Source organism: Marmota flaviventris, chromosome 12 (genome assembly GCF_047511675.1).
Source record: "Marmota flaviventris isolate mMarFla1 chromosome 12, mMarFla1.hap1, whole genome shotgun sequence".
Classification (NCBI taxonomy): domain Eukaryota; kingdom Metazoa; phylum Chordata; class Mammalia; order Rodentia; family Sciuridae; genus Marmota; species Marmota flaviventris.
This window is the reverse complement of record NC_092509.1, coordinates 34477471-34501563: the sequence shown is the minus strand read 5'-3', so window position 1 is coordinate 34501563 and position 24093 is coordinate 34477471. Positions and strand designations below refer to the sequence as shown.

General features: G+C 39.5%; 1 protein-coding gene across 1 annotated transcript in view; it reads left to right on the top strand.

Moving 5' to 3' along the window:
* Positions 1-2799: 2799 nt before the first annotated feature.
* Plxdc2 (plexin domain containing 2) overlaps positions 2800-24093 on the top strand; it is a 431569-nt gene continuing 410275 nt past the window's right edge. Inside the window, exons 1-2 of the mRNA XM_027928684.3 lie at positions 2800-2894; positions 3224-3992. Of these exons, the coding sequence (XP_027784485.1) occupies positions 3881-3992 (112 nt within the window). The 5' untranslated portion in view covers positions 2800-2894; positions 3224-3880. The remainder of the gene's footprint in view (positions 2895-3223; positions 3993-24093) is intronic.

Genomic DNA, 24093 nt, shown 5'->3' with positions numbered 1-24093 from the left:
TTTTTTTTAAACCAACTGAGCATACTGTTTTCTTAAGCATCCTGTCAACCAAGTTTTAATTTAGGACAGTTCCTAGGAAATATAACATTGAGTTGGACGTAAGATGAGATGATTAATTGAGAGAGCCTTTAATACATATGTAATTGCATTTGAATGTGTGAAAATACCTCTGAGGGTTGTTAGAGATAAGGGATTGTAAACATGTTTGAAATATGCAGAGATAATAGTTCAAATCCAATGTCTGCTCAAAGTTCTATGTTGTTAAGAATGATCCTGATGTCTGATCTTAAAGGAGAGAATGTCCTGTGAATCCCAGATCTTTGCCTTGGACAAAGAACAAGTATGACACATTTGCAGTTCCTAAGGCATTTGTTCCTTGTGAGATTAGCTCAAATTAAGGCAGTGAGTACATAAACCAGCTATTCCTTTCCTGTCTCTACAGTAAATATAAACAAACTGCACTCCTTACAACACCTCTCTTATATCTGATGAAAGATGATGTAATTTCTTCCACAAAGACCTCTGAATTTGTCACTGTGCAAGCAAATAGACACTTCAACTGTGGTGAAATGTATATGGCAGGCTCTCAAACAATTTAGGCCACAAAGTATACTACTTTAAATTAGCCAGAATTATATGAGTAATTAACTCTTTCCAAAAGGATATATCTTCCTACCTATATTTTCTTTCTTGTGCCTTGATACATGTGAAGACAAAATGCATTTTTACAAATAATTGTTGGTTGACATTTAAAGTAAATTTTATAACCTAAATCTATTAAAATGATAATCTTAGTTCTGAGCACTATATCATCAAGCATGACTGACTTTTCCTCACTTTAATCTTCTCCCATACTTAAGTTTTTTTCTATGTGTGCAACTTTTCAGAATCAGATTAAGACAGAAGTAAAACAATGGAATTAAATAGTACCAGTGAGAAAAAAAAAAAAAAAAAAAAAAAAAAAACAAGACTGTTTAGATTATCTCTGAATTATCATTTGGCTCCATTTCAACTTTTGGCAACAGATTTACACTTACAAAATATATATGGCATCAACCAGGAGGGCAAGGCATCTCTGCCAAAAACATAATAAGGAAATAAACACTGCTAATTTGCACATATAAATAATGAAAGGAAAAAGAAAGAAAATAAGAGTAGGAAGAGGTGAGAATGGGTTTTGTCTCAAAAAGAACACACATTTTTCCTCCCCTTGCTGGGAAGGAAGGGGGAAATATCCCAGGTTAAAAATGGGGTCTTATTAGGTTCCCCATAGTGTTGCCTATCATGGAAACTCGAATTGTATGGAAGGGTTTAGGGGGAAGTTTTCCACATGGATTCAGGAAGTAATGACTGCAAGGAGAATGAAAGAAAAAAAAAATCAACATCAATTAAAATACAATCAAGCTGTGGTTGGATAACTTAATCTTAAACAGGTAACTTTACTAAGTACCCAAATTCCTATGTAACATTACCTAGAAGTAAATACACCTGGTGGAGCAGGAATAAAAGAACCAGGTTTCTTAAATATGATAGGGGTGGGGGGGGGGAATCAATTAGTCTGGAGAAAGCTCAGGAGAGAGCAAGTTCTTGGCATGATAAAGGGTTTAGGCATGGCACGTTTATGTGTTTAAATATATACACTAATTGCTCTGAAATAAAGAATAAATTGAGTATCATATTAGGGAAAACATATTATATGTCCACTTCCAATGAGAAAGGCATCCTTTTATGGCATCAAATTCAGAGTAGATTGATGATTTGGACTCAGCTCCAGGGAGTTATGTGACAAGTTAGGGTATCTATTGTTAGCATCCATAAACTCTTCAGAATATTGAATGTCATGGGCAAGAATACGGATCTTTTGAATATAGAACACTAGCAAATGTATAATTTAGTTCTTTCTCTTCAAGAAAAAGCTATTGCTAGGAAATCTTTGAAAAATCTGAAGCATACAGAATCAACTCATCTAATTCACTACTCTGACCCTGTAAGAGTATTACTACAAATTTCTCCACATTTGCCCCCTTGGGGGAACGGATGCTAAAAGATTGTTTATCATGGAGGAAGTGAAATTTCGTCCTGATAGTCTGGCTCTAGAACGCGTACTTTTAATCAGTAGTGTTTTACTTCTTTCCTTTGAACGTATCTCTTTCAAATGAGGGTAACCTTATGCCAAATAAAATGTAAACTGAATGGGGAGGCCTGAATGGGTTAACATTGAAGCAGATCCTGAAGCTGAAATAACAAAAACAAACTAGCGAAGGAAAGCCTGTTAAAGCCCCTGTAGGAAATTCAATGGGCCTCCTGTTCCTTTAAACTCTCGCTTTCGCTCCCGCTGACACTTTACAAAGCCTTGGTGGAAGCAGCAGGACCACGCTACCGCGGGCTATCTTCCACCACCCTCTGCGCGGGTCTGGGGTCCGAAGGGGCCTCTCTGGGTCAGTAACCCAACTGGCTCCGGTTTGCTTTCTTCACACCCCAACCACGGCCCAACAAACCCTCCCGGATGGGAGAGCTGAAATTAACCCTTTAGCGCCCAGGAAGACCCCCGCCAGAGGCGGGTGCCTAGTGGGGCCCTGGTCGGTCGATCCACCCTTCAACCCCCGCCCTTCTGTTCCAAGGAGGCCCGGGAGCCAGGTGGGTGCGGGCGCTGCTGGCCTGGCTGCCGAGGGCGCGAGCCGGGTGCCGGATGGCGCCTCGGCAGCGTGGAGATGTAGCCCGCTGCTCCCCTCCTGGCTCTCCCGGTTCAGCTCCTCTCCCGGTGCTCCCGGGAGCCGGCGGCCCGGGGCACGCGAGGCTGGAGTTGCCCTCTCACTCCCCCTGGCTTTGCTTCCCCAGCTTAATCTGTCGGGGACGACTCTGCCAGTCCCGAGGAAAGTGCAGCCATTGGACAGGTCGGTGCTGGCTGCTGGTTTGGGGAGGAAGGTGGGAGAAGCCTGGAGGAGCGAGGGGGAGGGCGGAGGGCGGAGGGAGGAGGGTGCAGCCGCAGATCTGGCAAATTGCGAGCTGCCTTCCCTCCCTGAAGTGTGGAGCAGGAGCGCGGTGGTGGCGGCGCCTCCTCCTCCTCCGCCACCAAACTCCCGGGCGGCGGGGATTTGGGGCCACCTCCTCCTCAGCCTGCAGGAAACCTCTCCTGAGGTTTCAGCCTGACTTCCCCCCCACCCCATTTTCTTTCTTCTTCCTCTTTTTAAAAAACACACATTTCCCCCCCTCCTGGCTTCAGATCTCAGGCTGCAGCAGCCCGAACCTTCCCAGGGCTCAGCTCTTTGGGGCTGCCCATCCCTCCTGCTGCCAGGAAGGACGCGCGCCCAGCTTTGGGCGAAGAAAAGAAGAAAAACTTGTCGGAGGGGTTTCGCCAACCCACAGTAACCCCCTTCCCACAAACCTAAACCTCCCACCGGGGCCATCCCAAGACGGGAAAGTTCCTTCGGAGCCGACAGTTCTCTTGGATTTGGAGGAGGCACCCGCGCTGGCTGTGGAATTAGATCTGTTTTGAATCCAGTGGAGCGCATCGCAGGGGCTAGGAAGTCACCGTCTGCCGGCACCCGGGTGGCGCTGCCTGTGTGGAACAGAGAGTTTGAGAGGTCTGGCTGCCCATAGCGTTTCCGACCCGCAGTTGTTCTGTGTCCGGTGAGAGCTGCGAGGGTGGCAAGTTGCAACAGAGACCCAGAGGTCCGGAGAGGGCTGCGCTCCCTTTTGCATTCCCTGGTTATTTTCGGTTCCTGACTGTGAAGTCCCATCGAAATTACAAAGGCCTCCAAATCCTACGGAGACCTATCCACAGCGCTCCACAGCGTCGCCCCATCCCCACGGGGAGCCCAGGAGCCCAGGGCACTGGGGAAGGACTGGCGGGGCGGGGGAGAGAGGTCTTGGCAACGGCATGGCGAGGTTCCGGCGGGCCGAGCTGGCCGCTGCAGGAGTTGTGTTACTTTGCCACTTTTTAACCGACCGATTCCAGTTCGCTGGAGGGGAAGCTGGCAACCAAATCAATGGTAAGATGCACTTTCGCTTGTTGATTTTGTGCAAGCTTAAGACCTTTCCGGCACCCCCCATTCTCAGCCCACTCCCACCTCATCTTTCCGCCCTTGGGAAAGTTATTGCAGTTGGTCTTCTGGTAAACTTGAGCTCCCCAAATGGGGAGAAGGTCGACGAGAGAAGAAGGATAGGGGCTGTGGGCTTTCTAGAGGCTTTCTGCTTACTTCACCTGGGCGATAGGGGGTGATACTCTCTCCCACAAGCAACCCAGAAAGAACCCCGGGATAACCTCTGATGGATTCCTCTACCAGGAACTGGCACCCGGGGCTGTCTACTCTCTTCTTCTTCCCTGTTGCTCAGTTATAGTAAGCGAGAGCGTGGTGGAGGTGGTTGGGGGATGTTGTGACAGCGAGAGATTGCAGGTCTCCCATTCGCAGGATAAAATTTTATGTAGCTCCTTGTTGCTCTTCCAGGCAGTACCCACTACCTACCTACCTACCTACCTCTGGCCATCTGGGGCTGCGCAGGCGCAGGAAGTGGGGTGGGGTTGGTGCTGCCAGTCTCAGAGGTGGGGAGAGCCGGGAAAGGTGGGGTGGGCAAGTTTCTGGAGATCAACTCCTGGCTCCATTGTCCTCTGCCTGTCCGCTTTGCAAACAGGCCTGAACATGTTGGAGGGTGACTGGGGAGCCAAGGGGTTACTCTGACTGCCCAGACATTGCCCCAGCCAGGAGCCCAGGCCTTAGCATCCTCCCAGTGCCAGTGTCTACTCCTCTGGTGATGGTTCCTGCCAGGTGCCTGACCGCGCCCCCAGGGCCAGGACACTGCTGGAAGCCAGGGCTGCTTCCCTGAACCCTGCCCACTGTGAACAGTAGCCTGCTCCCCACTTCTGCTCTTCAGAGAAGAAAGTGAAGAAACAAATAGGCACAGAGACCTTGACAGATATTTGTAAACTTGTGTAGACTTCCAGAAGAAATGAGGGGTGGGCGGAAACACTTGGAAGGAAAATAAAAAAAGAAATGGAACTTTCTGGTTAGGATAATCAGTTTCATTCTATTTTGCTTTGTGTGTGTATGTGCTTAATTTTGAGGTAGCGAGAATGGTAAATGATTCCTCAGAAAGTAAGTCTGTGTCTCCAGTCCTCAAACATGAGTCATAGATGGAAGGCTAGGGAGACTACCTGGGGATTCCAGGTGAGAATAAATCCTGAAGGAAATCCTCTAATGAAATTTTACCGTACTGAAACCTGGAAAAGAGTCCAAACACTAGGTCTGTCCCTGATATGGATTTTTCTAGAGAAAGCACAAATACTTTCTCTGTGCTCTTATTTTTGATTGGAGGGATGTGTATGACAGGGGACTTTCAGGGGTGCGGGAAATGTGTTGACCACACCTATAGATCTGAGAAAAAATGCAAAATTTCCTGGCTGTTGATTTGTTCTATACTAATGGGCATGAGTCCTTCTTGACTATGAATGATTTATATCAGTAGACCCTACCTTCTGTTTATTTCTCTGGTACATTTCATTGGTTGAAAAAAATAATAATACTTTTCCCTCTCCAGGAAAGGACATATTTGTAACAAAGGAGCAACAGTAATTTTCATTGGCATATTCATGGAATAAATAAGTGGCTCAAGAAAGAAATTTTACAAAGGAGGTTAAGAGAGGTGTGCGTGCCAAAATGCATCACAAATTGTTTATTTAAAAACTTTTTTGGCACCAAGAGTAAATTATGCATTTACAGTACAAGAATAAAAGAAAGTTCAGCAAATATTTATATTTTCCTGAACTTTCGGAAATTAATAATTTTGAGAATAGAACGAACACACACACACACACACACACACACACACACACACTAAATTTGCTATTCCAAGTTCTTAAATTGAGGATGAAATTCACTCTACTCTAAAACTGGGCAAGCATTTAAAAGCTTTAGCTCTTGTGTATATAAAATACCTAAGTTGGCAACATGATTGTACCAGTATTTTAAACTAAATCAATAATTCTGAAGGAAATCTGCTCTTAGAAACCCATAGGTTTTTGGGATTGAGTAAAAAAGTAGTTTTAAATTTCTTGGTAATGTTTTGAGACTTTATTATAATCTGAAATAGTTTCTTTCCTGGTCATCAGTCGACATGGAGTTTTATGAAATAATCTTGGAATTAAATGGTTAGCCTACCGAATATATAAAATATAGCAAGGTGGAACAGTAGGAAAATTATAGTTCCCATCATAAAATAACCTATCTAAAAGTTCAACCCCAGGGAAAAACTCCAACAGTCTTGAAATTTGGCATGTAGTGATCAGGATCTTTATTACAGACATTTTGGCACAGGAAAAACATCTGATTTCATAACAGGGACATTTTATTATGCATTACTTTTGGAAATGTTGCAGTAGATTTTATTGCCACCAGAGGGCAGAGAAACTGCTAATTTCTTCTATTCTTCCTCTAATGTTTCCTTGTTCTAGAGGCAAATAGTTTATGTTTAATACATCTTGAATACCTATTTTAGCTACTCTTTTTCAGGTTGAACATTTTCTATTATTTTTTTTTTTGCTTTCCTTAAAAATAAAACAATTTAGTTTGAAATATTATGAATTTGTAGAGTTTTCTATGAAAGTGTCCCTGTTAGACATATAACTAGTTTAAAGTTTCTGTTTGCAGATATACCTGGAGCAAATAATACAGGAAGGGTTAATTCAAGTGAATAATTCCTATGAAATTAACATGATTCAGACTATTGGACAAATGAAAGGTTAATTATTTTACCCATTGAAGGACTTGTTACTGCATACAAAAAATAATTAAAATATGAAATATAGGACTTTTTTCCTTTAGAAAATAATACAAATTGCAGCCTAAGTTTGGGTAACTTTGAATTGAAGCATAAATGTGACTAGAACATTTACATCAGAGATAAGGTTTTCATTCATGGACATCTTCATGGAGGTTTGGAATTATTAAAATCAGTAATTTGCCCATTTGTTAAGTTTGATCTTCAGAGTTAGACTTTTATCAGAGAGAATGTATTTGAATAACACTTAGCAATAGAAGATATTGATATGTTTCAAACACTTCCTGTTCCAAAACCAGTATGGTTTTTAAGAGGAGTGAATTGATTTAACAACTATACTCATGAGATCTAAAGTGTTAAACTGTTAAACCCCCCCCCCGCCCCGCCACTTCAAGGCCATGACCATATGGCCACAACCACTTCCCTACCCTATCCCCCTGCATATGCTTTAGCATTCTCACCAAATGTTGAAGTGTGTACCATGTGTTCCTTCCTACCTTCTTACCATTGCTTTTGTTCTTCCTTCTCTGATTCCATCTCTGTCCGTCCATCCCTCCATCCATCTTCTTTTTCTTACAGGCTTATCTCAAGTGACGCCCTCCACAAAAGGACTGTTGTCTAGTGCCCCTTCTTTGAGCCACTTTAAGGAACTCTGGTGATGCTTTTGATAGTGCAGGGTTTTCTTTTCTTTCCAATTCTGCATCTCTTTTATATATTCTATTAGACCAGACCTCACATTCTTGAGGTCAGGGTCTATTGTCATTCATTTCTGAAGCTGCTCAGGCATCTACCATGTAGGCTTAGGCATGCAATAAATAGTTGTGGAACTGAATGGAACTGAATAGACCTATAGTTCAAGCTGGATTATTGCTTTAAATGCCACTTTGGGGTACCTTTAAAAAAAATCTTCACCCTATAATTTTTCCATTCATAAAAATGAGTATAGAGACTAGCTTATTGAATAGTAGTTTACAAACTAGAGCACAGGATCCAGGGATGTACCAAACTGTCCTAATGCTTTTGGTGAGTAGATTTTTACCTTTTACCTATTATTATAGGTAGGACTTTCAAAAAGTTCATTTCACTCTTCTCCTATACTGTTGGTTTCTGGCTGAGTGTTCATTCATGTTCTTAATTTAATATCTTACGATATAGTATCTGTTTATTTAGATATAGATATGCACATATATATAGTGGTGTTACTCTTTTAGTTTTTAGTGGAGGTGAAAGTTATTTAATCAGTGTTCTTCATGAAATTGCTTTTGAATTGAACTGTGCTTAGGCCTTATGCCATTAATACCAAGCAAGGCTTTACAAACTTAGTCTAGGGCTGGGAATGTGGTTAAGTGATAGGGCTTTTGCTTAGCCCTGAATTCAATCCCACAAATCTCATTTTGGTAGCTGTAATATCTGCTCTCTAATCTGCCATAGAAAATAAGAGAATAGATGGGGAGAGAGGTCTTGCGTTTCAATAGCAGTCACAGTTCCTTCTTTGAACTGATTCATTTATATCTTCTGGACACTATGATTGGTTACCCTTGAAAATTTGGTTTCTTGAAAGCTCAGAGCCCAAGTCATGGCCCATTTTGGACAAATATTCGAACCTTACGGCTCACAGTTTGAGTCCTAGCTTGCTCGTGTCTTCCTCTTATCTTCTTGGCCTGTAGTTTGGGTATGGTTTTTCTGCTTCAAAACTCTAGTTGAAGTTTGTTCAGCACTGTTACAGTGTTGAGAACTGTGGAGTCTTTAAGGGGTGATTGGGTTATAAGAAGGATGTCGTTCTCCTGGGACTGGATTAGTTCTGTGAGAGTACCTGGTTCTCAAGCAAGGCCAGGCCTAGTATTTTCTCCTTCTGCTCACCCTTTGGCTTCTTCACTGTGTTATGATGCAGCATGAGGAAGAAGTGAGCAGATGCGGGCACCATGCTTTTGGACTTTTCTCCCCCAGAACTATGAGCTAAAAAAAACTTCTTTATTTCATCAGTTAGTCAGTCTCAGGTATGCTGTTATAGCAACAGAAAATGGATTAAGACACATCTCGCTTAAAACCCTATACTTGTTTTGTAGATGTAAATAAATAAAACCCAATCACCACAAAGCATACAGTTTTAGATTAATAAGTTGCTTTTAAGCCTCTTCAATCTTACGAATTCCAATCCTTGGTCTTCCTTCAGAGAACATTTTTTTTTTTTCCCCAAAAGTGTTTGTATCTATGGAGCATCCACTGGGGTTCACATGGATGTCTTCTCTCGCTGTCCTCCACACAATGATTCTGTTAACAAAGGAAGTTTCTACAGAGTGACAGACTGAGTAACGATGCTTTTATTAAACATCTCTCTCAGGGTTTATTGTGTCATATGTTGACTGGTCAAACCAACAGAGTCCTAGCTGAGAAAAAAACAAAAAGTTATAAGCAAGCTTTGTTTATAACTCATGAACTTGGTTCATATCTGTCCTTTGGTTTGTTTTTGTTTTCTCCTCTTTAACTAAAAAGGTGGTAATACATGGAATGATGGTAAGATGTGTATATTTAAACAGAATTAGAGGCCTTGTTAAAGGTCTGTTTGGAATTAGCACAGCCTGTTAAAGGCTGCAGGTCTGAACATGGGGTCAGACACAGTGTGACCTTACTTGAAATACAGATTTTAATGCCTCCCTCCAGAGGCCATACAACCAGACCTGAGCACTGGTAGCACTCCCTTACCCTCTAAATTAAGAAAGGCTGTTCTTACAGTTACTGCTCCTATAGCCAAGGAGAGTGGCCTGAGATTCTGTCAGGAGAGGATCACAAAGGACAAGAGTGGTGCAGACTGCCTCCAGTTTATTTTCCTGGAATCTTATCACTTAGCTCCTGGACACCCATTGCTGTTCATCATTAATTGAAAAGTTTCCCTAGAATCCACAATGCTTGAGGTCTCTTTCCATAGGTAAGGTGTGCATCACTGAGACCTTGAGCATATAAACACGAACCTTTAGCAGTCAACTTTCTATGAATTTGTTGAAGTACTGAGTGACAGGAAATTTCTAATGAAGCTGATATCCTTTTTTTAAAGAGTGATTCTTGATAAGTGTACCCTGGTTAACTTGGATTAGGATAATGCATTATCTGGTTCTGTTGGAATGCAGAGCTTTCAACGTGCACTGATGTTTCTTGGATAGGAGTGATGGGGTTCCTCTGTATGTTTTGTTTATTGAAGTTCCCAACACTCTTATCTGAGAAACCATTATATGGCTACCAAAAAAAAAATGTTTATTTCCATCAAAGGTAAGTAAGAGAGGAAGACTTTTTGTCATCTTTAAAACATGTATTTCACAAATAACCATGACTTTAAAGATGTGAGATAATCTCCTAGATGTGCTGCAGAATAGTTCTTATTGAATCTGTTCTCGTATTTGCTTCATTCTCTCCAAGATGGAAGCTGCCACCAACCCAGTGAACCTCGTTATTTGGTGTACTTTTGATCAGTGTTTGTCCCTGACCTTCCTGCAGCATAGTCTGGCACAGGTCCATTATTTTATCTGACTTCTTTAGGTTTTCCCTGCCTCTTCTCCTTTGCTGTTTCTTTCCTTCAATACACGGAGAAAGGTCTACATACCAATTACATGAAGGAAATTTACATTGCAAATGTTTATATTTCATGTGTATGAGAAGTGATTTTTGTTATATAGCGTTAGGGTCTTATTGCATACAGCTTCCTGCTATTTAATAGACTCCTTCCTTGAACTTTTTTTTTTTTTTGTACTGGGGATTGAACTCGGGGGCACTTGACTATGGAACCATATTTCATTTAGAGACAACTCATCTCACTGAGTTGCTTAGCGCCTCCCTGTTGCTGAGACTGACTTTGAACTCACGATCCTCCTGCTTCAGCCTCCAGAATGTCTTTGAACTTTTGATTAAAAATAAAAAGAACCTTAATTATTTTGCTAGTCCATAGTTTTATGTTTAAGATTAACTAAGGTGTACTACATGTATTTATTCTTTTAAGAATTATATCTTCTTGAAGCAGTAATGTAGTTATTTTAGTTTTGACCTTTTACTATCTTTGTACTTCTTGAGAACACACACCTTTGATTTTTTTTTTTAAATTAATTTGACCATTTAATTTGGTAATTCCAAGAATCAAAAATTTAACTGAAACATTTATTCATGTGTCTTTGTATTTTTTTTTTAAGAGAGAGTGAGAGAAAGAGAGAGAGAGAGAGAGAGAGAGAGAGAGAGAGAGAGAGAGAATTTTTTAATATTTATTTTTTAGTTTTCGGCGGGTGTAGAAATAGGGAATCATTTAGTCATATTTAGTCATAGTCATTTTTTTTTAATACAAGAAAGTCTTAAAGTGTACTTAAACACATTTCAGAAAACTCTGGATGCCCTGTGAAAATAAATAAAGTTGACTTGGCTTCTAAGATTAAAAAATTCCATTTCACATGGTAGCTTGAAAGCTTTCTTACTATATTCCAAAGATGTTGCTCAACTTTTTTCTTTCATATGCTAGTTTAGTATCACAGAATAGTGTATGTCTGGCATAATGTATATCAGAGCTCTTTTGGTTTTTAAGTTGTAAAATGTTAGTTTTAAAAATTATTTATTTCATTCAAATTAAGTGGATTTTATGAAAGTTTTTTTACTTTCCATGAATTATGAGTAGCATATTTCCTGTATCAAAATACTGTGGTCATATTTGTTAATATGGCAAGATTAAATGGGTGTGTTGTGAAACAATTTTGGTTGAGACTGAGCTGGATAATAATTTACACTCTGTTTTGTGTTTGGCAATTGCATATTCTTGTTAGTCCTACTCCTCCCACAGCAGATATGTGGTCTTTCATCAGTGGGTGCTTAGTGCTCCTGTGGAGGCTGGTCTCTCTGTCCTGTGCTTTCCTCTTCTGTTCATATGCAGAAGGTACTCAGTTTAGCATTTAGAGCTAGCATTCATGGATTACTGGGCTTGTGAAAGTTCTACTATAAAAGATAATTCCTGGGTTAAGCCCTGCTAAAATAACATACTTCAAAGATAAAGGGAGGAAACCCATAATTACCCCTGTACTGATATCACACATTCTTAATTACTATAGTTTTAGAACATGTCTTTGTGTCTGATGGGACAAACCTGTTCTTCCTGTTCTTGATCTTCAGAAGTCTTCAGTATTCTCATGGGCTCTTTGTTTTTCCATATCCATTTAGAATAAACTTTTCAGATTTTGCTAAATAACTCTTTTGGACTTTTGATTGAAATGATATGACATCTTTGGGTTATTTTGAAAAGAATCCAAGCTCTAAATAACTGGGTGATGATCCAGTTTCTTTTCTATAATATCTCATAGTCAGAATGAGTACCGCAGTGACAAATTGTTAGCTGTGACTATTTGACAGTGACCTTTTTCAGTTGAGAGGATGTGCCTGGCTTGAGGGCTAGTGCTGTTTCCTGATCATATCATCAGACTCACCATACTCCGAATTGTTTTTAGGAACACAGGGACAATGATGGGTTAATTGAAATGAACAACTCAACAAGGGACAGAATGTTCATTTCTTATTTCTTAGAACTAGGCAAAGGAGGGGTGAGCTCCAGGCAAACAACACGTCAAGATAATGACACTTTTAGTGTCCCTTGTACCAGCCCATCTCTTGACCAAAAGCAAAGCTCCAACCAAAAGTTTGCTGCATCTTAAGAAACAGCTCTGGTGAGAATATCCTGGACATAGGGTTCTCCTTCATGTTTTCTCATTAGCTAATTAATTTTGATTCCACGGGAGGTTTATATTGAGAATGTCCTTCCCAAATTGCTTCCTTTCTAAAGGTAATAGAATTTCTGATCTTGTTGAGAAAGCCGGCATCTACAATTAGAGGTTCAAACTTCACCTTCGTATTCGCAGCTTACGAGTGGCTATGGCTCTGAACTCCTGAGTACTGATCTGAGTGTTTTCCAATCAGGAGTAAATGGACAAGATGGGCAGCCTGTTTTATGTCTTGGTTGTTTAGCCTTCATTATCTTTTAAACATCTGTTGTTCATTTCAGATATTTTTAAAAACAAGCATGATTCAAAGTCATTCTGCAGCTGATAGTCTCATTGTCTGGCTATTGCAAAACAGCTCCACACAGGAAGCCAGATTTGTGCAATCTCGGTTGTGTCAAGTTGTTTTTAGCAGAGACGTTTGTCAAAGAGGCACAGCCAATAAGAAGCTGATTTTTTTTTCTTTTAACCCAGGCACTGGTATTTGATTTCTGTCGGATTTTCAGCTTTTCTTCAACCTCACAGCCATTTTTCTGGCTCCAACCACCTACCATCCTTTCTGGCCTGGTTTACTTCAATCCTTTCCCATTTTGCTTCTAAAAGTGTCCTGCTAGAATCCAGTCTTCATTCCAGAGCCCCAAAGACCTTTCAAAAATGCACATCTGGCTAAGTCCTTCTCTATTGGAAATACTTTCCTGTGTTCCTGCGGCCCTCATGCTAAAAGGTTAAGGCCTTTGATAATCTAATGCTGGTTGATTCTATCTAGGTTCAAATTTGTCACTTCCTCCTCTTCCCCAAGCTTCCCACACAGTCTCTTCTCTGCAATTCTGCACATTCAGTTACATCTTCTTGGAAGGACCCTTGCATACTCTTTTTGGCTACTTGTACTTCAGGTTTCTGCCTAGACTTAATTCGTGGGGTAGTGAAGTGCTTCTGTCCCAGCGCTAAATCCAAGATGGCTGCCTCACCACAGTGTATTCCAAACACCTTCCTTGTATCACAGGTCATCAGCTGTGCCATTACTTGTGCCTACACTTGATTGCAAACTACCAGAAATTAGAGACCATCTGGGACTAACTCCCACTGCATCACTGGCTTCAAGCACAGGAAGTCTTCTCTGAAAAATCTGTTGCATGAGAGACTCTGGTTGGAGTTCCTCTGGCATGATGGTGGCTCGTTTACCCAGATTTATCACTTGAGCAAAGAGCTTTATTTTTGTCTTCTTTTTGCATATTTCTTAAACAATTTTCTACATCATAATTTCTGTAACATGATGCCCTGGGTTAAAATATTAATGACAAAGATGGATTGAAAAGCCAGAGACGGAATGACTACAGGGTGAGGGGAGTTGTCCTGTATTTGTGAGGAACTGAGAATTCATTTATAAAAGATGGCTCAGGAGTGAAGCAGTCATGTAATAGACCAGGAAGAACAGAAAAAAAAAAAAAAAAGGACGCTTTAACCAGTCTTATCGAAAGTAGTTTTAAATTTCTGAGCTTTGTAAATTTGAATAACATTTCAAAGGCCATAAAAGGACAAGATTTTAATCTTCTGTAATGATTTATAACCCAGCAACTTGAACTATCTGATAAAACATTAAAATTAGTTAATTTTCTTCCATGGAGAGATTTCACAGTTAGAAAGGATAGGCAGATAAACAATGAATACAATAGAAATCAGAGATAGAGCCATGACATTTGTTTAACCGGCTTTCCAGGTATCTCAAAGTGAAAGACAAAAACTGGGAAATATTCCCTGGGATGAGCTATGTAAGAGATTTTCAGATATAGATTATTAAGCAGCCTTTTAAACATTTTTTTTTTCAATGAAGGAGTCTAAAAGATCTCTTCATACTGTGCTCAGTGATGTGAGCTAACTTTAAAGGCCTTAAATGTGACTCACTTGCTCACATTGGCATCACTTTGGGTCAGCAACCTTCACATGCTCAACCATTTGTTTTTGTTAGTCCCAGAGTGTATTTCTGTCACCCATGTCTTTAATAGTTCTCTTGGAATATTCTTCCTCTCTTCCACACTCATCATATGGTGTGAACATTGAAGATATATATATATATATATATATATATATATATATATATATATATATATATGTATAGTAATGGGGATTGAACTTGGGGCACTCAACCACTGAGCCCTATTTTGTACTTCATTTAGAGACAGGGTCTCACTGAGTTGCTTAGCACCTCACTGTTGCTGAGGCTGGCTTTGAACTCACGATCCTCCTGCCTCAGCCTCCCGAGCTGCTGGGGTTACAACATTGGATATTTTCATCTGCTGGGTCTCTTTTCCCTTTTCTTCTGCTTGTAGCACTTCCCATGACCCAGCAGTGCCTTCCCGCTGACTGTGCCATTCTTCTAGGGCTCTGATCCTAGTGTCATATGTCCCCAGGAAGTTCTGTGTCGCAAAGGTGGCCATTTATCACACGTCTTTGGCTTGGACCTTAGATCAACTAGTTCTCCCCTTCATGTTTCATATCTATTCTGGAAGAGAGAAGGTCTGTTTCCTTTCAACTCCAGGGGGTTACTGCATTGGGAAGACACAAGTCTATATCCATCTATGGGCCATCTTGAACTTCCCAATAGGAAAAAAATCAGAAAATTCCAGTTTTGAGTTGGGATTTGTTAGCACTGAAAGAATCTTGGAAAACACATCAATGTTTTCATATTGCTATTTATATAGTTAATTGATTGAGGACTTTCCCCTTCACTAAGGTATGAGTTCTTTGAACATAGAATCAAGTTTGTTTTACTTTCTTTTTTTTTTTTTTTTTGGTCTTTTCCTTGGCACGTTTTGTAGTGCTTCTTTATGGGAAGACACTCAATAAATATTTATTAAATGAATTTGCTACATACATTCATTTGGTAGAATATAATCACAATGACCATCAAAATAATTCAAGTCACAGACATCAGGTGACATTCATCAGATGAATCAGAAGCAGATTTTTCCCTGGTGGTTTTCTTGAGTAAAATGTCTCCCCCACTCCTCATTTTCACATATTACATTCTCTTTCCGGAGTCTTATCTGTCGAAATCTCTGTTTCTAATTTGGTGTCTTCCTTCATTTTATCAGAAGCTATGACTGTAGCAGATTTTTCTCTGTTGATTTTCTTGAGTAAAATCCTTCCCCACTTCTCATTTTTACTTATTACCTTCTCTTCCTGGAGTCTTATCTGTCAAAATTTTTGTTTCTAATTTGGTGTCTTCCTTCATTTTATCCTGCAGTTCCTATCATTTTATTTTACCTGCAGGTATAAACATTCCAGGCATTGGAACACAGCAGAAAAGAAAGTTTGAACTTTCTCATGAATGACCCATTGTAGCTTTTGTTAGTCCCTAATCTCTACCCAGAAGTAATAGGCAAAAAAAGCCATCAAGCAGATAATAGCTGTTCCAGAGCCGGTGCTTATGAATTTTATTTATTTAATACTGTTGTTTATTGGCATTTTCTAGATGAATATAACTTTTTTAGAAAAATTGAATAACTGAACTTCAAGTACAGTACCTAGCACATTATAGGTCTTGGTTTTAAGATTGCTCACATGCTTATTGCATATGGATGGGCCCATGAAGTTCTGTTTTACTTCTAATAAGTGTGGACTCCTCCCTCTATTCATTCATGCATTCAAAAGTATTCAAGAATTTTAAAACCTGGGTGGAGGAATAAGTTGATACACTTATTAGAAGTAAAACAGGTTGTTGAATGTTAATCAGAAAGTGCTGCAGTTTGGATTATAAGTGTCCCTCAAAGGATCATGTATAAAAGGGTTTGTTATAGTTTTGGATCTAGAATGTACTCCAAAGGCTTGTGTGTTGAAGGCTTGGTCACCAGTGCAGCTATGTTCCCAGGTGGGGCTTTTGAGAAGTATTTGGATCATAAGGACTGCAACCTTGTTGATAGATTAATGATTGATGTATTAATAATTTAAAGCATTATTGGAAGGTGGTGGAAATTGCAGGGTGTGGGGTTTAGTTGGAGGAAGCAGAACATGGGGTGTGTGTCCAACAAGGGTATATCTTGTCTCCAGCCACCTTTTTTGTATCTCTCTCTCTCTCTCCACCTCCCTCTCTCCCTCCCTCCTTCCCTCCCTCCCTCCTTCCCTCCCTCCCTCTCTCTCCTTTCTGGCTGCCATGAGCTGACAGCTTTGCTCTGTCATACATTTTACACCATGATGCTCTGCATCACTGGAGGCCTGAAACAATGGAGATTGCCAAGTGTGGAAAACACATCCAAGTGTGGATTAAAATTTCTGAAAATCATCAATCAATCTTTTCTCCTTTAAGTCGTTTTTCTCAGGTATTTTTTCACAGCAATGAAAAACTGACTAACATTAGCTTATTCACTAGGACGGTGCTATTGGGAGATGATGGGGATTAGTGGGAGGTCTCTAGTTCTCATGCCCCCAAAGGGGATAATGGAAATTTATCCCCTTCTTCTTCTTTTGCCATGAGGCTATGAGCTAAGCAATTTTGCTTTGTCATGTATCCCCTGCCATTTCCATCTAGCCTCCCTATCCCTGCCAGAAGCCTAAAAGCAATAGGTCTGCATAATCATGGACTACAACTCTCTAAAACCAAGAGACAAAATAAACCTTTTCTTTTTATAAGTTTAACATCTCAGGTGTTTGTCACAGTGACAGAAAGCTGACCACCATAGAAACCTAGCCATCTTTACAATTCTTGCCTTCTTTAATCATAGGTTGAAGACTGCATATGTTACACATCTACATGAGCTATATACTCAGGATATGATATATTCATGATATGATTGGGAATTACTTCATAAAGTTCAGTTTGCCTGAATTTCATATTTTTTAACCATCTCTTCCACCAGGGCAATTTCAGTTGGAAAGTTACAAGATATTTCTTTTTTCTTTCTTTCTTTTTTTGGGGTGGTGGGGTGGTGGTGTTAGGGATTGAACCCAGGGCCTTGTGCATGCTGGACAAACACTCTACCAACTGAGCTATATCCTCCAGTTAGAAGATATCTCTATTAGGTCAATTTAATTTTATAAGTTGGTGTGTGAGATTAAAAAAAAAAACATAGTTTTATATTTAAGGAATGTGGTCTTCAAACATCATGAGCATGTCCATAGAAAGAACCTAGTACAAGAAAGTACAGCAGGAGTCTTGTGCAAGGGACAAACCAGTACCATGGGAATGTGGGAGTGACAGGGCCAGGGGCGAAGTCCTGCAGGGATGCATGGTAGGAAAGGCTCTTAGTGAGAACAGCATTCTGTTGTCTTCTGATTGCTAGCAGGGTGCTTTTGAGGCCAGGTAGGCTTGGCCAGTATCTTGGCTCTGCCATATGCTTGCTTTGTGACCTTGGGCAAAAATATGAATGCCCTGAACCTCCATTTCTTCATCTGTAATATGGGAATAAAAGAACCTATCTGTGTATTAATAATAACTACTCTGGAATATTCTCGTTCTCTGAGGGGTTGGATAAGAAACATGAGGAAGGTGGAAATGGTATGTTGAGGAAGACTGTATCCCAGAGCCCAGGGCAGGTCAAGGCATGGAGTGTCCCTGAGAATGCTGAGCTTTAATTAATAGCTATAAAATATGAATAATTAATGTCTCCACTTTTCAGAGTGCCAGAGGTAAAACCATATCGCCTTAGAATTAGTGATGATCATGTGCAGTGGTCCCATTGGGAAGTCAGGACTACCTCAGGCCAGTGGATCAGAGCAGCTGATTGCCAAGTGCTCTCTGAGGGTGCTCAATGCACGGTCAGCAGGCTCCTACTTGTGTGACTGCCTGCTGGAATGCAAAGCATTTTTCCCATTCCTTCCCAGTCCTCCCCCTCACCCAGTAAGAGCCTAGGGCAAGATGTGGATTTGAAGAACATTATTCCAATAAACCAAGCATTGAAAGAACACTCAGGAACTTAATTTTTAACAACTTCATGTTGTGTAAAATGAGATGGGGCTCCCAGAAAGTGTCCTTTTCTTGGCAGGGACTGAGGACACAACACTAAATTCTGCTGTGTCATCTGTGAGGCAAGAAACCCATGTTTTGACCTCATTTATATACATGCTTCCGGGGATACATACAATGCTTTGGGATGACAGGACTCCCTCGGGCAGCAAGTGCAAGTGAATTTTTTTTTTTTTTTGAATGCTGCTGCTCTGTTGATAAAGAAATTCTAAATGCTACTTCCATCTTGGTGAGTTTATCTAAAAAAAAATAAGCAATATATGTAGAAGAATATGTCAGTGGTCCTAAGATTTCATTCAGGGATGGAAGATAAGAAATGTCAAAATAAAACTGAGTCTAAATCTTTAAAAATCCAGTTTCCTGAGCATTTCATATTTTTCATTTTTTTTTTCCAGAGAGCTTTCATGTTTAGGTCGAGGTAAGGAAGCAGAGATAGGTGCATTCATGGTGTCATTTGGAGTGATGGGACAATCTTCGTTCCTATACAAATATTGCCTACACTGATGTGTCAGCCAGTAGCCTTTAATTTTAAAGGGCCATTTATATAGATTTATGAAAGGACCAAGAAAAATCTAAATGTGACAGGAGTAGCAGTGGTCACCCATATCCTTTCTATTTGAAACCTATGGAGGAACAGGGGTGGTAAAGACAGATATGGTGTCCCGGTTTAGACAGACTGGGAAAGAAAATTCTTAACAGCATTCCTGGGTTTGATCAAGAATTGCAAGAAGTCAGGAAGAGAATATGTGGGTCTGTATGTGCCTGTAGTGTGTGTGTGTGTGTGTGTGTGTGTGTGTGTGCAGGAGCGAGGATTAACAGAGGCAGAGGAACAGGGATACCAAAAGGGGGGGCTGGGAGAAAATTGGTAAAGTGAAAGGTCGGTGGGCTCAAAAAAGAACCAAATTAAAACACTGTTTGGACTCCATCTGCGCCTACCACGTCTGATGCAATTTAAATACACATTGGCTGAGACATTATTTGTGAATATTATCAGACCTTTGAATTTTCAGGATATTTACATCTTCCAATAAGCGGGAAGAAATTGGCTCAATATGTAAGAGTATGAATTAAACGGAAATTAACATGCCATGGTGTGGGTAGGGATGGTGAAGTTCAGTTCTCAGAAGAGTTAGTCGCTCGACACACATTTGCCTGTTGTATCCCATGTGTCAAATATCATGTGTAAAAAGTTTAAAAATGTAGTCATTGTGAAGTAGGGGTTACAGTGAAGCACTGAAAACAGGACAGTAAAAGAGTCAATTCTAAGACGATGCTCTGTGTGTGTGTGTGTGTGTGTGTGTGTGTGTAGAGAGGGAGAACCACATGAACATGGGATCAGCACAATGGGAATATGGGGTTAGCAGAGAGGGTCAGGGAAGCCTTCCTAGGGGTGGTGCCTGAGTCTGGCTTTAAACTGTGTATGTGAGTTGGTGGGTAGAGATGGTGGAAAGGAACTCAAAACAGAATAGCCTGGGAGCAGGAAACTACCAGATCTTTGGGGGAACTGCCATTGCATTTGAGGAGAGTCAGGTGGAGGACTTGGAAGGGCACTGTATACCCAGCTGAAGGTTGAACTCTCTCCTGAAGGTGATAGGTGGCCAGTGGAGACTTGTGAGCTGTGTGACAAACTCAGATGGGTCTCTGGCCTTCGTATGGACAGCAGAAGGAAGGGGCAGGGCTGGAGGCAGACCGAATCACATTCTACTGGATTTATATGGAAGAACCAGGTGGAGGCTTCAAATAAGAGGAGAAATTCTGAGGGTTTCAGGAAACTCCAAAGTCCCTCTGCTCCAAAATGAGACTTGTTGAGTACCGAGGATCTTGTGGGACGTCCCAGCAGAGATACAAACTCTCCCACATCTGGATTTAGCAGGGAAGTCTCAAAACTAAGTTTGCAGATTATCAATACAAGTGGTGATGGAAACTAACCAGGGAGCAGGAATAGAGAGGAGCAGAGGGTCGAGATCCTATCCTAGAGAGATGATCTGAGAAGGATAAACTCAGGAACAGCCCAGGAGGAAAAAAGGAGGAGTGGTGACCTGGAGAAGGAGGCAGATTGGTAGGAGGAAAAACAGAATTACTGGGGCAAGGGGGAAAACAAAGTAGTTAGAATTTGGCAAGGATGAGGTCATCTGGGAATTTTAGTAAGAGTGGTTTTGGTGGAAGAATCGGGGCCACTGGTGCCAGATTGTGGTAGGGTTTGTGAGGCGGAAACAGTGACAAGGAGAACACTCTAATCTTTTTTTTTTTTTTAAACATTGCTAGAAAAGAAATGGTAGAGAGAAAGTGGGCAGAGTGGAATAGAGGGGAGGGAAGGGTTTTGCTAGAGGGGAAGATTTGAGCCTATCTGTAGGCATGGGGGAAGTAGCCAGTCCTTGTAGGGGCACCCTGGGAAAGCAGCCATACTGCAAATACAAGAGAGCACACTAGGGTGGCCGTCTCTACAAAAAGGGTCACAGTTTTTTGGTTTTTTTTTTTTTTTTTTTGTAATCACGTATAAGAAAATTGCTGTGACATCTAATAAAAATTTAATTAAGACTTAGATGATATCACATTTTATGTAACCTGAAGTCGTTAAATCCATGAAATCGCTCAGATAAAATAAAGTTTGTTGGAAAGAGAATCTCATCTTAAGAAGTAGCAGCAGGAAAAATGAATAAGTTCCATTTATTTTATTAGTTAAATGTGGACTACAAAATGGTTGTATCATGATCAAGAAGTCATAGCTGCATTCGATAAAGGGTGTTTCTAATCATTTGTTTAGCTTTGGACATTTTGTTTTAAAGCCATGCATTATACTTTTAAAGAAATGCAATAATGACTTTTGTTCTTTTAAGCAGTAGGAAGATCAGGAATTCAACTAATAAGCTGAGGAAAGAAGGTTGTTTTTTGATCATCATAATTAATTTTTTTAATTTTATTTTTTCGTACTTTATTTTATGGCTTTTGCAAAGATACATTTTTATAGTGAATGAAACAGTAGGTACCCAGAAAATATTGGTGAAATAAGAATTTTTATTTTTTTATTTAAGGAATCAAGGAAGTAAAGGCCTAAATATTCTTTTATAAAGACTCTGGAACTCTTTTCTCACTAAGAAGCTGTAAACTCTTACAAAAGAAGCATTATTTATTTTCTCTCAATAATTCCATCTAGGTGAGTTGGAGTTTTAATCAACAGTTGTTTTATAAAATTGTTTGAGGAATGAAAGGCCTGATTGTTATCATCTGTAAAATGCTACCAGGCAAGACATTCCAGGCTAGCTTGAAGTTCAAAAAAAAAAAAAATCAAGATTATTCAATTTTCAAATTAAAAATGAGAAAAGTTAAACCAGTAAGCCCTTCTTACCTGTAGGATATTTTTCAGAATAGATTAGAAGGTTGTTTCTCTTAGTAATCAGAGCATTGCTGTCATTGCTCCGAGTCCTCCAATTGGGGGTGCTGAGATGGGCCAGGACAAAGGACTAAGCTAGGGAGAAGGTAAATAATGACAACCAGTATGGCTAGGTCAGGTTCTGATAATTTCCCAATATTTATGGATATACCACAAGGTAGTTAGTTTGTGTTTTCATAAATTATCTGCTGTATTTCAGCTTTGTAAAGCTTTTCAAAGATCAAAGCAACAAAATATGATATTAATGAGTTTTGTTTTATGAAACATGCAGAAATGCTAATGCAGAATATAAATGTGCCTTGCTCTACAGTGATTGTTCAGCTTGTAACTGAACTTGTTGGGTCATTTATCATAGTTTGTCCATGTAAATTGCTCTGTCACCTGCTTTCACATAAATCAGAAACACCAGTCTGTATTTTTGTTTTGCTTATTTCTTATTCATTTTAGACTCTTAATATTTAACCTGACTAGGTATTAGTAAAAAGTCACTAGCATAAAATCATTAACTTTATCACTTGCATTTTGGCGAAACAGGAAAAATAAATAGTTTTTATTTCAATGAATTGATATAGCTTTTTTTTTCCTTTAACTAAAACTTCCAGGTTCTAAATACTTGTTTTTTTCTAGAATAGATTATATAATGCTTTCTTAATATATAAAATGAATAAGAGCAGCACAAGTTTTCAATATTTTCTGTATGATTTAATTGCAACTCTATACTTTTTCTGCCTACATAATGACAAATACAACATTTGATCACAATCATGTGTATTTAAGACCTCCCCCACCAAATCACCAAATCAGTTTGTTATAGTCTCCTTAAATTTATGGGAGTGTTGAAATAATTTTGAAAAGTGTGAACTCAGATAAACTTAAATTACTTATAGATTAACTGCCCCTTATGCCAGGACCAGAGAATTTGGAATTTAGAATATTTTAGTATTTAGGAATATTTGTATATGCATAATTAGACATCTTGGGACCTCAATCAAAACAAGAAATTTATGTATCTTTCATGTGAATCTTATACATATAGCCTGAAGGTAAATTTATATAATATTTTGAATAATTTTGTACCTGAACAAAGTTTCATGGTATAGAATTTTCTGCCTTTAAGAAGTTTCATATTTTGGAGTATTACAGATTGCAGATTTTTGGTTTGGGGATGCCCAATCTGTATTTCTTATTTAATCTTCACCTGGATCCATTGACTTTTACTAAAAAGGAAGTAGAAGTTATAGGGAATGAATCAGCTTGTGCAAGATTATATAGGTAATGGGAATAGCTAAGGAACCTATCACTCCAAAATTCAAATTTCATCTTTCTGTTGTATCATGGTCAATTGTGTGCTGAACTTTCTCTCTTAAACTTTTTCAATTATCTGCATGTTCTTACTCATAGTCAATTAAGTAATTCTAATTTTTGATCCCATATATACTTAGTTGAACTTTATCTAATTTGTACTGTATTAGTGTTATAACACCAGTAGCTTGAACCATGAATTTTTTTCTTCCTTATTGCTTTTATTTTTCTTTGAAAAAATTACACTGATAAATAAAAGAATAAAAATTGTTTTTGGGTGGTGTTTTAATATATATTATATAATGTTATCATTTACTTTTAAAATCTTCTATTCAGAAGAATGGTTACTTTCCCTCCCCAAAGGAACCTTTTCCAATAAAGAGGCTTAATTATTAAATATAAAATTATGACTCATCAAAGATACTATCTTTAGGCTAGTATTCCATAAAAATCAATGGTTAAAAAAGATGCTTATTTTTCATATGTACATTTTACTTTTTGAATTAGTAAGGTTTCCATATTGGTAAGAAATACCTGAGATAATCAACTTAGAGAAAAGGTTTATTTTGGCTCAATATTGTAGAGACTTCAGTTCAAGGTCCCTTGATTCTTTGCTTTGGATTTTTGGCAAGGTAGAACATCATGGTGGGGAGAGAATTGTAGGAAAAATCTGTACATCTCACAGTGGCTGGAAAAGTAGAAACAGAAAGGGGTCAGGGTCTCAATATCTCCTTCAAGGGCATGTCTCCAATGACTTAAATTCCCTCTTCTAGGCCTCACCTACTAAAGGTTCACCCCATAGCTGCTTGGTTGGACTGGGGGCTAAGTCCAAGTTCTTAACACATAGGCCTCTGGGAAACATTTCAGATCCAAACTATAGCACTTTGTAAATTTAACTGTTTTCTTATAATGTCACTTTGTATCCAGGATGA